The sequence below is a fragment of the Tupaia chinensis genome, unplaced genomic scaffold (genome assembly GCF_000334495.1).
Source record: "Tupaia chinensis unplaced genomic scaffold, TupChi_1.0 Scaffold144346_1, whole genome shotgun sequence".
In the NCBI taxonomy this organism is placed as follows: domain Eukaryota; kingdom Metazoa; phylum Chordata; class Mammalia; order Scandentia; family Tupaiidae; genus Tupaia; species Tupaia belangeri.
In genome coordinates this window covers 4,977,508-4,995,005 of record NW_006204205.1, presented here as the reverse complement: position 1 = coordinate 4,995,005, position 17,498 = coordinate 4,977,508, and the positions used below count along the sequence as shown (strand labels likewise).

General features: G+C 38.3%; 1 protein-coding gene across 5 annotated transcripts in view; it reads right to left on the bottom strand.

The window, feature by feature from the left end:
- Positions 1–17,498, bottom strand: part of RAPGEF6 (Rap guanine nucleotide exchange factor 6) — a 263,794-nt gene that overhangs the window by 185,638 nt on the left and 60,658 nt on the right. For 4 of the 5 annotated variants that reach the window (XM_006166893.3, XM_006166895.3, XM_006166894.3 and 1 more), the window contains exon 5: positions 6,179–6,248. The exons of the other annotated variant lie outside the window; for it this stretch is intronic. In XM_006166893.3, the coding sequence (XP_006166955.1) occupies positions 6,179–6,248 (70 nt within the window). The remainder of the gene's footprint in view (positions 1–6,178; positions 6,249–17,498) is intronic. 5 annotated transcript variants of the gene reach the window in all.

Here is a 17,498-nt window from a genome sequence, read left to right as displayed (position 1 = left end):
TGTATTACATTGATTCTTTTTTTTTGGGGGGGGGGTATATTGAGTCATCCTTGCACCTTGAAATAAAGCCTATCTAGTCATGGTGTACAAACATTCTAATGTACTGCTGGATTGGATTTGCAAATATTTTTGGGGGACTTTTGCATCTGTATTCACCAGGGATATTGGCTATAGTTTTTTTTGTTATGTCCTTGTCTGCTCTTGGTATCAAAGTGGTGGAAGTTTCATATGAGTTTGGAAGGGTTCCTTCCTTTTGAATCTTCAGAAACAGTGTGAGGCAAAGTGGGGTTAGCTTTTCTTTACAAGTTTTTTAAGAGGAAACAGCAGATGGCATAATGGTTATATTGCTGGGCTCCCAAATAGCCACCTGTTGTTCAAATCCCAGACACAGAGGCTTGAAACACACCTGGCACGTATATGTGTGTGCCCAAATTCCCACGAGGAGAATGGAGGAGAAGGGATTGAAGCATGGCCATCCCACGGGGGTGGTGGTGGTGATTTTTTGCTTTGTGGTGAGAGTATGTGCCCTATAACAAAAATCACTCTCTCTTAAAAAAATAATAATTTTGTATAATTTAGAAGTGAAGCCAATAGGGCTTAGGGTTTTCCTTGTTGGGAGACTATTTATTACTGCTTCACTCTTGTTGCTTGTTATTAGTCTATTAAGTTTTTTTTTTTTTTTTTTTTTAGAGGTTTTGCTAGAGGGTGCATGTGTTCGCCAGAAAGACAGCGATGGACAGAGACACAAAGCGAGAAATCATCCCTTAGGGTGGATGGCCATGCCGCAATCCCTTCTCCTCCATTCTTCTCTTGATATCTTGGGCACATACACACACGTGCCTGGCATGAATTTAAGCCACTGGATCTGAGACTCAAACTGCTGTCGACTACATGGGAGTCCAGTGACAGCCATTAGGCCAACTGCTGGTTCCTACTAAGGCTTTCTATTTCATCTTGGTACAAGCTAGGTAACTTGTATGTTTCTCCAGAAATCTGTCCATCTAATCTAGGTTTTTTTAGTTTATTGGCATATAGTTGCTCATAGCACTCACTCATTTTTTTTGTCATTAATTTATTTATGGTATATCTGTTGTAATATTATCAGCTTTGATTTTGATTTTATTTATCTGGTTCCTTTTCCTGTTTTTCTTGATTAGTCTTGTTAACAGTTTGTCAATTTTGTTTATACTCCCAAAAAAACAGCTTTTTTCCACTGATTTTTTTTTGTGTGTACACTTCTTTTATTATCTATTTCATTTATTTCAGCCCTAACCTTTATTCTTTTCTTTTGGTATTATTTCTAGGATTTTTTTCATTGTTGCTTTTCTAGGTTAAGATGTGTTGTGACATCATTTATTTGCCACATTAGTATTTTTTTCTTCTGAGTAATAATAGATATGAAATTCCTTCTTAGGACTGCTTTTGCTGATTCCAAAGATAAGAGTCACGTATTCATTATCATTTTTTTCAATAAATCTTTTGATTTCAGTGTTAATTTCTTCAGCAGTTTTGAGGCAATTAAAAAGTAGGCTGGGGGCCAGCATTAAGACAAAGGACTCCCACATGGCCGACTGTAGTTTGAATTCTGGACCTCGCAGCTTGAAAGTCACGCCAGGTACATGTGCATGAGTAGCCCAAATTCCCGAAAGGTGAAGAGAGAAGGGACTGCGGCATGGCCATCCACCCTCAGGGGTGATTTGTCACTTTACTTCTCTCTGTATCTCTCTCTCTCCTCTCAAGTACACTGCCATATGACAAAAACCTTAAAAAAAAAAAAAAGAGTGGGTTGTTTAGTTTCCATGTTTTTGTGTATTTTTGAGGGCTTTGTATTGCTGACTTCAAGTTTAATTCCATTGCATTGTGGCTGGAGAAGATGCTGGATAGTTTCTATACTTTCAAATTTGTAGAAGCTTGTTATGTGCTCTATTATACGGTTAATCTTTGAAAATGTTTCATGCGAGGTAGGAAAAAGTGTACATTCTAGTAGCTAGGTGAAATGTTCTATAAATGTAAGGTCCATTTGGTTTATGGTATTAGTTAGCTTGTGTTTCTTTTTGTCTAGATGACCTGTCCAGTGGTGACAGCATTGTTTTAAAATCTCCAGCAATTAGTGTGTTGCAGTCTCTCTCTCTCTTTATATCTAGCAGTCTTTCATTTACATATTTAGATGTGTAAAAACTCATAATTGTCATGTTTTCTTGGTGAATTAATCCTTTTAGCACTGTAAAGTGTCATTCTGACTCTTTTCACCATTTTTATCTTGAAGTCTATTTTGTATGACATTAGTATTGCTACTCCAGTCCTTTGTTTTGGTTCGTGTGCATGAAATGATTTTTTTCTAGCCCTTCACTTCCTACCTACGTACCTCTTCAGATGTGAGATATATTTCTGAAAAGCAAGATATCAAGGATTCCTGTTTTTGTTTTGTTTTAATCATTCAGCCAATCTGTGTTTTTTAATTGGGGATATTTAATCCATTAAGATTCAATGTTATTATCATTAAGTATAGATTTATACCTTTCATTTTTTTTAGTTTATTGAGTTCTTTTATTTCTATTTCTCTCTTTATTTTCCTGATGTAGTATTTCTTTAGGTATTTCCTAAACAGCAGGTAATGTGTCTATAACGTCTTTCAGCTTCTGTTTATTCGAGAATGATTTTATTTCTCCTTTCCATTTGAAGGATAATCTTGCTGGATATGTTCTTAGCTTTCTTACTTTTTTTTTTCTTTCAGAGTTTTAAGTATGTTTTTCCATTACTTCCTTGTCTGTAGTGTTTCAGTTGAGAGGTCTGATGTTAGTCTAATGGGGTAAACTTTATAAGTAACTTGATGTTCCTTTCTTGCCATTTTATTTTATTTTTGGAGAGGTTTTTGCTATAGGGCGCGTGCACTCGCCAGACAGACAAAGAGACAGAAAACGAGAAATCACCCCCCGGGGGGATGGCCATGCCGCAATCCCTTCTCCTCCATTCTCCTCTCGGAATCTTGGACTCGCACGCACATGCGCCCGACATGAGTTTAAGCCACCAGGTCCGGGACTTGAACTGCGGTCAGCTACATGGGAGTCCAGCGACATAGCCATTACACTAACTGTTGGTCCCGTTGCCATTTTATTTTTAAGAGAGATTTTTACTATAGGGCGTGTGTGCTCACTGGAGAGACGGAGAAAGTGAGAAATCACCTTCCCGCTCTACACCCCCACCCGGGGAGATGGTCCTGTGCAATCCCTTTTCCTCGCAGGAATTTGGGCATGCATGCACATGTGCCTGGTGCTGAGTTTTAAGTCACTAGGTCTAGGACTCAAATCGTGGTCAACTACATGGGATTCTTAATATGTTTAGGATATTCTTTGTCTTTGATTTTTACCAATTTGGCTATGATGTCCTTGGAGAGAATCTTTTATGTTGAATCTATCTGGTATTTCCTGAATCTGGATGTTGGTGCATCTCTTTAGATTTGGAAAATCTTGAGATAATAGATTATGAAAAAGATTTTCTATACCTTTACCTGTCTCTTGACCTTCTGGAATACCCAGTAGTAGATATTTGGATTCTTACTGGTGCCTAAAATTTCTTGTATGTAGTCTTCATTTTTTTTGGGGGGGAGAGGTTTTTGCAATGGGGTGCATGCGCTCACCAGAAAGAAAGGGATGCTTTCTCCCAGGGGCAATGGCCATGCCGCAATCCCTTCTCCTCCATTCTCCTCTTGGGATCTTGGGCACACATGCACACGCATCCGACATGAGTTTAAGCCACCAGGTCTGGGACCTGAATCGCAGTTGACTACATGGGAGTCCAGCTACGTAGTCATTATGCCATCTGCTGGTCCCTGTAGTCTTCATTTTTAATGATTATTTTTCCATTCTTTTTGTTGGCTTAGATTAAATGAGAGGTTTTATCTTCAAGGTCATGATTCTTTCTTCCATGTGGTAACATTTGCTGTTAATACTTTTCTTTTTTAAGAATTATTTTATTTTATTTCATTTATTATCGTTATTATTATTATTATTATTATTTTAATTTGACCAGAGAAAGAGAGAGGGAGGGAAAGTAAAAAAGCAAGCCGCCAAGTCTGGGATACAAACTGTGGAGAGATATGTGGGAGTTCAGCACCTTAGTCACCATGCCACCTGCCAGCGCTACTGTTGATACTTAAAAGGGAGATTTTAATTTACAGTATTGTATTCTTAATCTCCAGAAGTTCTGTTTGATTCTTTTTCAGGTTGTCTATTTCTTCATAGAATTCCTTCTCACCTCTGGTATCAGCTGTTTTCTCTCATATCTCACTGAGTTTTGCTATGATAAATATTCTCAGTTTCCTGACAGACATTTCTGTGATTTCCTGTTTTATCTATTGCTGGTGCAAAGTTCCTTTTCAGCAGAGAGATATTTCCTGGTTTTCTCATATTTCTTAGGACTCCACTTTTATTTTTAGGCATTTGGTGAAGTACTCACTTCAAATTTTTTGAAATAGGTTTCTGGAACTGTATGCTCATGCACTTCCCTGTAGAGTGTGTTAGCTCTGTGCAAGTTATCATATTCTTTTGTGTGAGGGAGAACTGGAAACCATAGCAGGTGTTTTGGGGATTGGATTTTCAGAGGAAACTTTCTTTCCTGCTTATTGTCCAGAGTGGGAGTTGGGGGAGGATTCTTCCAGAGTCTCACTGTCTTCAGGGGGTTCTCTAACCAATCTCTCTGGTCTCAATGCAGCTGGGAGATGAGCTGGGGACATGGAGTGTAAGGTAGCAGCACAAATAGTGTATCATGCAGCAAGTCCCTTCCTTCCTTGCTCCTGCAGGGTGAGCCAGGGAGTAGGGGCTAATGATGCACAGGTTGGGAAGTAGCTCTTCCTTCCTTGCTCCTGCAAGATAGGCAGGGAGCAGGCAACGAGTGGGGAAGGGTGAGTGGGCAGCAAGTGGCACACAGCAAGTGGGATGCAGGCCAGGAGGCACCGCCTTCCTTCCTTGTTCTTGCAGAATGGGTGAGGGGCTGGGCAGCAAGTGTTGTAGGAGCCAAGAGGTTGCCCTGGACTAACCATTTTTAAGAAAGAATTCTGAAAAATTTCATCTGTTTTCTCCAATACATTTTATACAGGAGAAATAAATTTAAAAGTTTTCTCTTACAAAATACTTTAAATTATGCTGATCATTAAAGAAAAAAGTGTAAGTTTTGGAATTTAAGAATTGCCAACCATACATATATATGCTTAATATAACTTTTTATTTTATACACACACATGCACACACATACAATTTTTCCTGGAAACATTTTAATGCCAATTGGATAGTGCTTTTTTGCTCCTGAAATTGATCAACTTCTTATATAACTACTGTATTGTTTTAAATCAAAGAATTCAGTATCTAATCCACAGTCCATATTCAAACTTCATCAACTACATTTACATCATTTATAGCTACACTTACACTCCAGAATTTTTTTGCCATTCAGGATGTGTGTTTGTCAGAGAGACAAAAAATATAGACCGGGGAAAGGAAGAAAGCACCCTCTATAGGTGTGATCGCACTACAATCACTTCTCCATTACTCCATCCTCTTCTAATTTGGGGCATGAATACACACATGCATGGCAAGCATTTCAAACTGCAAACTGCTGGGACCAGGATTTAAACAGCAGTTAACCATGTGGGATCTAGCTCCTTTAACCAGTAGGCCACAGGGCTAACCTACTCTAGATTTTAATACAAGGTCAAACATATTTAGTTGCTATTTCTCCTCTTTTTCCTGAACTGTGGAACTGTTTTTCAATGCTTCTGTGATTGTGGTGTGGCCATCCCCCCGGCGGGTGATTTCTCACTTTCTGTCTCTCTGGCCAATGCATGTACCCTACAGCAAAAAATGTCTAAAATAAAAAAAAGGCTAAAATGCTCAAAAAAACATGATCTCTATTCAAAAGCCTTTAATTTTCTGGCAGATGGGGTTAAAAAGAAATGATCAAATATGGGACATGTTATATATAATTGTGTCATGTCACATATCCTCTCAAGGGTCAGAAAACGTTTTGAGTATACAAAGATATATAAACTTCGCATACAATTCCAATGCTAACTGACAAAAATACTGAAATATCTCAGTAATGCAACCACCTTGAGTGTTTAGAACCTATGATATTTAAATAGAAACTGATGCAAAGGAAAAAATAAGTTCTTTAAAGTTCTTACCACAATCATTTCTGAAGGCTCTAATACAAGACAATCACATCCTCTTTTTCCTCCAAACTGCTTACCAAAACTATAAAAACAGAAAAACAATTTCTTTAGGAAACTATAAATAAAGTTTATAATTATAGGAAAAAAACAACAAAAATAAAACCCTAGCTGTTAACCAAGAAATTCTGATCCTGTCACTTATCTAAACAAAATAAGATTTAAAATTCACATACACATACACGCACAAAATCTTTTCCCTTAATTGTCCACATGTAACAGATCTCAGCAAGTATGAAAAGTGTTTTTAAATGTCTATCTTAAACTACATCTTAAAAAATAACTTACAGAAAATAGTTGCCTACTTCTGGATGGTGGTACCAACTCTAACACAACTAGAACCACATAGAAAGATCATGAACCAAAACCTCCAGGTACACAAGGGATGAGCATGGATGCTAGTGAACCAGGCTCTCTTAAGCTAGAGGTGGCCTCCAGCATGAAGAGCCTGTTGGGGTACCATTTCTATCCCTTTCCCACACATCATCTTTCTCTTTCATGAAAAAAAAAATACATAAAAATTTCAAAAGATACTCGTCTAATCGCAAATTCTGGCCACCTCTAAACACGTGCTGAATTAAAAGAAAGTGTAATAAGAGATACAATGATGGTGTGTTTTAAAAGTGAATTTTTATAATCTTTTGTAAACAGTATTGTACAGATATAAAAACACCTTTAAAAAGTTCATATTTGGGGCCAGCAGGTGGCATGGTGGTTAAGGTGCTAGACTACCACATGGCTGACCACTGTTCAAGTCCTGGACTTGGTGGCTTGCTTTGTCACTTTCTTTTCCCCTCTCTCTCTCTCTCTCTCTCTGGTGAGTATGTGTGCCCTGTAGTGAATTTCAAAATAATAATAATAAAAAATATAATTTATAAAAAAAATTGCACATTCAAGTATACAAAGTAATATAGTTAAATACAAAGATGACTTACTAAATCAACATGCTAGAGCCACTATCTCTTGGAAAAAATTACAGCTGGAATAGTATCAAAAGAAAATGTGAGAGGGACCAGCAGTTAGTGTAATGGCTATGTCATTGGACTCCCATGTAGTCAACCACGGTTCGACTCCCGGACCTGGTGGCTTAAACTCATGTTGGGCACATGTACGTGCGTGCCCAAGATCCTGAAAGGAGAATGGAGGAGAAGGGATTGCGGCGTGGCCATCCCCACTGTGGGGGGTGATTTCTCACTTTCTCTCTCTCTGTCTCTTTGGTGAGTGCACGCGTCCTATAGCAAAAACCTCTCTTAAAAAAAAAAAATGTGAGAGGTGGTCCATGCTATTGGTTGAGGAAGCTGGATCTCCCCCTGATGGCCAATGTCAGTTCAAATCTCAGCCCCTGTGGCTTGAATTACACATTGGGCATGTGTGCACTGCACACTCGAAATCCCAACTGGATGGAGAAATGGAGAAGTGACTGCACCCATCATGGGGTGTTTTCTACCTTTCATTAGGCAAATGCACATACTCTCTGGCAATATATATATTAAAAAATGAGTATTTTTATATTCTTGGTCTGTGAGAAAAATTTCTAAGATAAAAAGAAAAAAAAAAAACTTAGCAATGACCAAGGAAACTGTATGTTTTAATTTTGAAAGATAAACTGAATTTACAAAAAAGATATTTAACAATCTACTTGCCAATCATATGAAGCACGAAAAGTTTTAACTTTTGTAATATGCAGAATACACTTAAAAGAATCTACAAAGCAACCTAAAATATTACAGTATTTGAAAGTTTAGTGCCAATTATAAAATATAGATATTACCCAAAAATAATCAGATGGGAAAAAATCCTACATGCAAACAGAAAATAAAATGACAAAAAATGAACCTGAAGGATTGTAATACAGCAAAGATCATCAAAAATTCCTATTTTTGTTGGGGCCCGCAGGGGGCGTGGTGGTTAAGGTGCTGGACACTCTCACATGGCCAACTACAGTTTGAGTCCTGGACCTGGTGGCTTGCTTTCTCACTTTCTGTCTCTCCCTGGTCAAATTAAAATAAATGAATGAATTGTTGTTTAACTTGGAAGCCTGTTTTCCTTGCAAACTCAAATCTGTGAGCTTGATACCAAGTCCAGGTATATAACATTCCTATCGGAAGCCATACTTATATTTTCTTGTAAAGTGCTTTTGAATTAATAAAATATTAGCATAATTGTGTAATAGTCAGTTGAACCCACTGTTAACCATTGTTCTTATCCCATGGAAGGCAGTTGGTTTTACAGTTCTTGTTTTCTAAGAAACACAAATCAGGCACTATGGATTAGTCTTTTGAGGAGAAGGGAATAATTTGGTTGTTACCTAGGTAATTGTTAATAAGTTACATTTTTATAGGAGTAGAAGCCAGTTCAGGGTCCATGTGCTTAGTGACCATTTTAATTAAAATGCAGCAGCAACCTGGTACATTGTAACCCAAAAGTAAACTGCCATTAAAAAATGGCTTTTATCGTTAGCATGAAAACTTTCCACAAAGTTTTAAAAATTGCTTCCATCTTATAATTTGAGATATTGCATGGAGAATTCTAAATTAATCCATCATGATGTAAAATTCACAATATGGTTCAAATGTAATAGTGCAGAATTGAATATGGAGGCATGCATAACCTTCCTCTTAGAAGTTGAGAAAGTTGTAATTCAAACTTTTGTGCAATTAGATTAAATCATAATGTAACAGTAAAAAAAATAAAAATAAATGAATGAATAAATAAAACAAATAACTTTAAAAATTCCTATTTTTGTCTGTCTTTCCTTTCCCACTCACATCTTTCTCTTTTAAAGGAAAAAAATCACAAAATTTTATCAATGAATTAGAAATAAAACTTAAATACAGTAACATACAATATACTTTTACAGAAATGTTAATACTATAAAAATGTCGATTTTCCAGAGAATACAAGGGAGATCTGCACAAAGTTCATGGAAAATATATATTGTGAAAAAAATATAAATGAATTTCCAAAAATTTTTTCAATCAAAATAAACTCGTACTTTAATTCCATTTCCCATAAAGTTTATGAAATCCTCTCATATAAAGTTAAACACAAACAGTATGCAACAATTTTCTAATAAAATCCAAATAAAATTAAAAAAAAAAAAAAAGGAAAAACAAAACTCTTTTGTTTTCTTAAGTAGAAAACTGTACTTTTTGTTTCCCCAAACTCATTGATCACCTAATTTGTTAAAAAAAAAAACCAGATTTGTGAAAGTTTTCTTTTATATAAAATGGATTTATCCACTCCCCCCAAAAAAAGTAGCAAAACCAGGAAAGTGATATAAAATAATCATTTTGAGGCACTAGAAGGTGAGCGGAACAGAATTATGATTCCTGAGAAAATAAAAACCTAAGATGACAACTCTGAAATCCCATTTTACTACCTATAGTCTCTTCGCTACAATCCCCAGAAGCGCTTACAATCTAACAGAGGTGAAAATCTGTGGAGTTGAAGAGGCAGAGAGAGAGTTTGAAGGTAAGGATGATGGGCAAAAATGCTTAGATTCTGTAGGCCAAGGATCAGAAAGGAGGGAGAACGGAGAGAGGGAAGAACAAACAAGAATGTTCACAAAAGTGTTCATGACACTGTGCATGTGTGGGCACACATACGCATTTCAGAGATTCTCAGAAAGGTTCTCCTTGGTCTTGGATGAGGATGAGTACTGTGAATATGTGAAAACAAAAACAGTACAAAGCCAAAAAGAAAAAAGGTATTAAAAAAAAACAAGAAAATATAATCCATAACCAACAGGAAAACCAATCACTAAAACAAACCCAAAATTATCAGAATGGAACCAATAAAGATATTAAAATAGCTATTTCTAAGTATGTTCTAAAAGTTAAAGAAAATAGAAATCTGAACACAATAAAGAAACAAAAGATTTAAAAAGACTAGCTACTAGTCAAATTAGTTTACAAATTCAATGCAATTCCTATTAAATTACCAGTGATATTTGTCACAGAGCTAGAAGAAACAATCATAAAATTTGGAATTATAGAAGACTCTGTATTGGAACCAGCAGTTGGCATAATGGCTATGTCGCTAGACTCCCATATAGTCGACCGCGGTTTGAGTCCCGGACCCAGTGGCTTAAACTCACGCCAGGCACGTGTGTGTGCGTGTGCCCAAGACCCAAGAGGAGAATGGATTGTGGCATGGCCATCTCCCCTGGGGGGTGATTTCTCACTTTCTGTCTCTCTGTCTTTCCAGCGAGTACACGCACCCTATAGCAAAAACCCCTTCAAATGAAAAAAAGGGACCCTGTATCACCAAGCAATACAGCAATACTAAGCCAAAAGAATGAAAAAATGAAAGTACCATGCTATCCAGTCTCAAAATAATACAAAGCTGTGATAAGCAAACAGCATAGTACTGACACATAAACAGACATACAGACCAACAGAACAGAACAGACAATCCAGAAATAACCCTAAAACATAAAGCCAAGATAATGGGCACAAGCAATCTAGCGAAGAAGTTTTTTCTGCAAATAGTGCTGGGAAAATTGGATATCCATCTGGAGAAAAAATAAAACTAGACGCCTATCTCGCCCTATGGCAAAAATCTAAAAAGACAAAACAAAACAACAAATAAGTGCTGCTGAGGTTGGGGTGAAAAGGGAACCCCTGTTGGTGGGCATGTTAATTAGCAAGAAATCAACTCAAGAGAAATAAAATATTTAAATATAAAGCCCCAAACTATAAAACTACTTATGAAAGGAGCCAGCAGGTGGCATAGTGGCCAGGCCACTGACCTCCCACATGGCTGCCGACCATGGTTCAGGTACCAGATCCAGTGGCTTAAAACTCACACCAAGTGTGTATGCATATCCAAAACCCTGAGAGGAGAATCGAAGAGAAGGGACTGTGGTGTGGCCATACCCTCCGGCGAGGGTGATTTCTTACTTTTCCTCTATCTCTCTAGTGAGAACCATACCCTATAGCAAAAAATCTTAGGAATAAATAAATATTAAAAGTAATTACAAAAACCTCTACTTGTGAAAAATACAGGGGAAACACCTGAAAACATTGGGGTAGGCAAAGATTTCTAAAATAAGAACCCTAATGCAAAAGTAACCACCTCAAAAACAGACAAGTGGGATTACAACAAGCTACAAAGTTTCCGCAGAGCAAAAGAAACAATAAATAGAGAGACCAACCACAGGATGGGAGAAAATATTTTCAAATTATATTCAGATAAAAGACTTGATATCCAGAACATATTAGGTTATCAGGAAAGACATATTTTTCTATGTAAAAATGTGTCATGACTTTCCCTGACAACCCAATACAAGGAACTCAAGCAGCTCACCTATCAAAAATCTCTAATAATTCAATTAAAAGTAGGCAATCAATCTGAATAGACAGCTCTCAAAGGAAGACATATGAATGGCAAAAAAAGCACATGAAAAAATGTTCAATATCTCTTCATAAGGGAAATGTATATCAAAACTACAATGAGGTATCACCTAACACAAGTCAGAATCACACTCACACACACAAAACCAAAACTGAAACACAGTCACAACAGCAACAACAAAAACACCAGACCCAGAAGGTGGCATGGTAGTTAAAGTAATGGATCTCCCACATGGCTGACTATAATGGTTCAAGTTCCAGATTTGATGGTTTGAAAATATGCCAGGTGTAATGTGCATGTGCACTCAAAATCCTGAGAGAAAAACAGAGAAGGAATTGTGATGCGGCCATTCCCAGGGGGCGGGCGCTGTGATTTCTCACTTTGTCTCTCTCCGGTTAGTGCATGTGCCTAACGGCAAAAATCTAAAAAGCAACAAACAAAAACAACAAAGAACAAGTGCAGGTGAGGCTGGGGTGAAAAGGGAACTACTGGTGGGCAAGTAAATTAGTACACACTGTGGAAAACAATATAAAAGTGTCTCTAAAATTTACTAATAGATAGCATATGACTCAGTAATCCCACTACTTAGATACTATTTATCACTTAAGACAGAAAGACACTTGCACATCCAAATTTACTACAGTATTAATCAGAGTAGCAAAAATTAACTACAGTATTAGAGTAGCAAAAATACAGAATCAACCTAAGTGTCTGACAACTAATGACTGAATTTTAAAAATGTGGCATACATATACACAACAAAATACTACTCAGCCATAAAGAATATCAAGATCACATCATTTGATTCTAATTTGTTTGGAAGTCTTCCATGATCCATGGGTCATTTACAAATATGTTATTTAAATTACCACATGTCTTTGTGGTACTAATTTATAATTTAATTTCACTGTGGTCAGTGAAAAAAGGATGTGTCAGATCAAGACAATACTTTTTGGTGGGGCGGGGGGGGAGGGCAGGAGATGGCAGAGCAGTTACATCACTAGATTTACACATGACCGACCACAGTTTGAGTTCTGGATCTGGTGGCTTCAAACTCACTCCAGATGTGTATGTATGCATGCCCAAGACCTGAGAAAGGACTGCAGTGTAGCCATGGGGGGTGATTTCTCACTTTTACTGTCACTGTTTCTGTCTCTCTCTCCAGCAAGCTCAAGCATCCTAAAACAAAAATCTCTCTCTCAAAAAAAAAAAAAAAAAAAGTAATAATACTTTTCAAGGTTTACCATTACTAATTTTCTTGTTCTAAAAATTTATTTAATTCCATTTGTTATTATTTTTTTAATTTCATCACACAGAGACAGAGAGAGAGAGAGAGAGAGAAAGTGAGAAAGTAAGCCACCAGGTCCATGACTCGAATCACGATCAGCCATACAGGAATCCAGTGCCCTTAGCCACCATACCACCTGCTGGCCCCACCGTTACTAATTTTCAATCTAGGGGTTGTCTTATTGAGAGAAGAATTTTAAAATCATCAGCTATAACTGTTTAACTCCTATTGGTCCTTCCAATCTTGTTAGTTTTTGCTTTATGAATTTGGGAAGGCTGATACTAAATATACAACAAAAATTGCTATATGTTCCTAATATATTAATCCGCCCACCCCCACCCCCCTTTTTTTTTTTGAGAGATTTGTGCCATAGGGTGCATGCACTTGCCAGAGAGACAGAAAGTGAGAAATCACCCCATGGGGGTATGGCCACCCCCCAATCTCTTCTTCTCCATTCTCCTCTTGTTATTTTTTTAGGCATACATATGCACCTGGCATGCATTTCAAGCCTCTGGGTCCAAGACTTGAACTGCAGTTTGGCCATGTGGAAGTCTAGCAACCTAACCAATAAGCCATCCACCTGGCATGCATTTCAAGCCTCTGGGTCCAAGACTTGAACTGCAGTTGGCCATGTGGAAGTCTAGCAACCTAACCATTAAGCCATCTGTTGGTCTCATTCTGTTCTTTTTTATTAATTGCCAGAGGGCACATGTCCTCCTCAGAGAAAGACAGTAAGGGGAAGAAGACATACCCCAAAGGGCATGTCAAGCCATAAATCCTTTCTGCATTTCTCTATCCTACTAGATCTGGAGCAAGATGCACATAAGCTCAGTATGTTTTTCAAACCTCCAGGGCTGAGATTTGAATCATGGCTGGCCATGTGGGATCCAACTCCCCTACCCACTAAGCAACAGGGTCAGCTCTATATTGATCCTTTTAACACTAGTAATATAAAATTTTGCTGTCTTAATCCAGTAATAGTTTCTATCTTAAAATCTATTTTCACTGATACTCACATGGCCACTCTGGCTCTCTTGCAAATTCAGTTTCTCTGGTATATCTTTTCATCGTTTTTTTTTTTTTTTTGGTTTTTGCCTTAGGGTGTGCACACTCAACAGAGAGAGAGAGAGAGAGAGAGAGAAACAGAGACAAAGACAGTGAGAGGAAAATGAGAAATCATCCTCCAGGGAGTATGGCCAAGTCATAATCCCTTCTCTTCCATTTTCCTCCTGAGATTTTGGGCAAGCACACACACATGTCCAACATGATTTTTAAGCCACCAAGTCTGGGACTTAAACTGCTGTTGGCCATGTGGGGGTCCAGTGGCGTAACCACTATGCCATCGCTGGTTCCCTTCCTTCATCCTTTTAGATCGAAATGATTTGTGCTATAAGAATAAAGTATATTTCCTGTAGACAGCATATAACTAGAGTTTGGATCTTTGGATTGAAAAATCTCTTTTTTTCTCTCTCTTTTTTTTTTTTTTTTTGAGAGGTTTTTGCTATAGGATGCGTGCGCTCGCCAGACAGACAGAGAGAGACAGAGACAGAAAGCTAGAAATCACCCACCGGGGGGATGGCCATGCCGCAATCCCTTCTCCTCCATTCTCCTCTCGGGATCTTGGGCACTCACGCACACGTGCCTGGCGTGAGTTTAAGCCGCCGGGTCCGGGACGTGAACCACAGTCGACTACATGAGAGTCCAGCGACATAGCCATTACACTAACTGCTGGTCCCGAAAATCTCTTTTAATTACAATGTTTAGACCATATTATGTACTGAAATTACCAATGTGTATGGATTATGTCTGCCTTTTTCCTATTTATTTATTTTTTTACCGTGAATCAAATTTCCCCAAAAGGGGAATTTTATTAATTTATTCTCTCACACAAAGACCAACTGTAATCAAACGAGGTGAACATTCCCCTCAAGATTTTGTCATCTTCATAATAAAAAAGATGAGGCTTAGAACTGGATCACTTGACCCTTTCTCTTATCTCCTCCCAGTTCAAAATGCTTACATCTCTCTTTTTAAAAAATTTTTTAAAAAATTTATTCATTCATTTATTTTAATTTGACCAGAGAGAGACACACAGAGAGAGAGGGAAAGTGAGAACACAAGCCACCAGGTCCGGGACTCAAACCATGATCGGTCATGTGGGAGTATCCAGCGCCTTAACCACCATGCCACCCACTGGTCCCAAAATGATTACATCTCTTAATAGCCAGTATTCTCTTAGATCTGCAGTTGGGCCCAACACATTAAAGCCTCAGCACAATCTTCTTTGTAGTTTTTGCCTTTTTCCGGAAAATAGGCTTAGTCTGTCCACCATAGCCACTGTGCTTCCCGTCATAACGCCGCTGTCCCTGAGCACACAGAGAATCCTTTTAAGGTTGGTGCTTGCCACACTTCTTGCAGGTCTGGTGGTTTTAGGGACATTCACCATGCTGCTAACTGCCTATTTTTTTAATTTCTCATCTTTCTTGTTCCACTTTCATTACTATCATTTCTGTTAAAATTGTATTTTTATTATTATCTTTGTTGCTTTCTAAAAATTTGCAAGAGGGTATATGTATTCTCCAAAACGAGAAAAAAAAAATGTGAGAAAGCACCCCTCAGGGGGAATAGTCATGCTACAATTCTTCCACATCCATTTTTCCCTTCTTTCAGGGTTTCAGAGCACACATACACATGTGTCTGGCATGTTTCTCAAGCCGCTGGATCTAGACTCAAATTGTGAGGCTGGTGATGTGGGATCCGGCCATCTTAATCACCACGTGATGGGCTGGCCCTCTGTTGTTTTTTAAGTGTTATTTCTTAATGGTTTATCTATATGCTTTGCACATCATGATGATTGCAATCTGCCTTGCAGACAAGGTAAGGCTCTTACCACTTCCAAGTAATACTACAGCAGAGATCCTAGCCAGTGCATTAAGAAAATAAAATAAATGAAAAGTAAGCAGACTGAAAAGGAAGAACTAAAACTATCCTTATCACAGGAGAAAAATAATCAAGTCAGTATTGATACCAAGTTTGAAAAACAGTCAAATGGAATAGAACAGTCCAGAAAAACAAAACATACATGTGGTTAATCAATTTACAGCAAAGGTACTAAGGCAATTCAATGGGGAAAGGGTAGCCCTTTCAATAAATGGTGGTGGTCAACTGGATATGCTAATATTAAAAAAAAAAAAAAAAACTGACTCACAATAGATTATAAGCCAGAAAGTAAGTGCTAGATAAACAAAACTTCCAGAAAAAAAAAGTAAGAAAAAATAGTAAGGTTAGCTAACAAAGAATATGACACCAAAAGTTCAACCCTCAAAAGAAAAACATATTAAACTGACTTCATCAGAATTAAAACCTTGGGGACAGGTGGTGGCATGGTGGTAACAGGAGAAGAGACCTCTTTATGGGCACATCCCTGAGTAGTCCTGGTACACATGCGCCTGTTATGAGGGCCAGGTGAGATTGGAGGTGGACTGCAGTGTGGGGACCTTGTTGGGGGTGTGCGCCCCTCCCCCCATTCACTCATGAAAAAAATAAACTAAAAAAGGCTTTATTTTTGAGAGAGATTTCTGTTATAGGGCACGTGTGGTTGCCAGAGATAAGAGACACAGAAAGTGAGAAATCATCCACCAGGGGGAGGCCATGCCACAATTCCTTCTCCATTTTCCTCTCAGAATTTTGGGCATGCACGCACACATGCCTGATGTGAATTTCAAGACCCTCTGGGTCTGGGACTCTACCATGGTCAGCCATGTGGGAATACAGCGATGTAACCATTATACCATTTGCCCTAAAAAAATCTTATCTGGATTTTTTAAAAAATGCAAAAAAACTAAAAGCATGTATTTCAAAAGGTGCTATTAATAAAGGAAAAAAGTGGGGGCCAGCAGGTGGTGTAGTGGTTAAGAGTACTGGACTCCCACATGGCCAACGATGGTTTAAGTCCTGGACCTGGTGGCTCGTTTTTTCACTTTCCCCCTCTCTCTCGTCTGCTCCTCTCTGGTCAAATTAAAATAAAGTTAAGTAAAATAATTCTTTAAAATAAAAAAGAAAAGGAAAAGAGTGACCAGCAGATGACATAATGGTTACAGCACTGGACTCCTATCCTACACAGACAACTGTGGTTTGAGTCCCAGAACCGTGACTTAAAACTCATGCTGGGTGCATGTGTGTGAGTGCCCAAAATCCTCAGAGGAGAATGGAGAAGGGCCTGCAGTATGGTCATCCCCTCTGCGGGGGTGGTGGTGGTGGTGATTTCTAACTTTCTGTCTGTCTCTGTCTCTCCAGCGAGTGCACACACCATATAGCATCAAAACAAAACAAGCCCCCCCCAAAAAAAGGAAAAGGGGCCAGCAGATGGCACAGTGGTTATATCACTGGACTCCCACATGGCTGACTGCAGCTCAAGTCTTGGGCCTGGTGGTTTGAAAATAATGCTGAGCGCGTGTGCACGTGTCCAGGATCCCAGTAAAACAGAGAAGACACTACAGCATGGCCATCCCCCCTCGGGGGGAGTGATTTCTTGCTTTCTGTCTGTCTCTCTGGCAAGTGCATGTGCCCTACAGAAAAAAAAAATCTCTTTAAAAAAAAATAGAAGAAAGGAAAAGAGGTAAGCAGGAA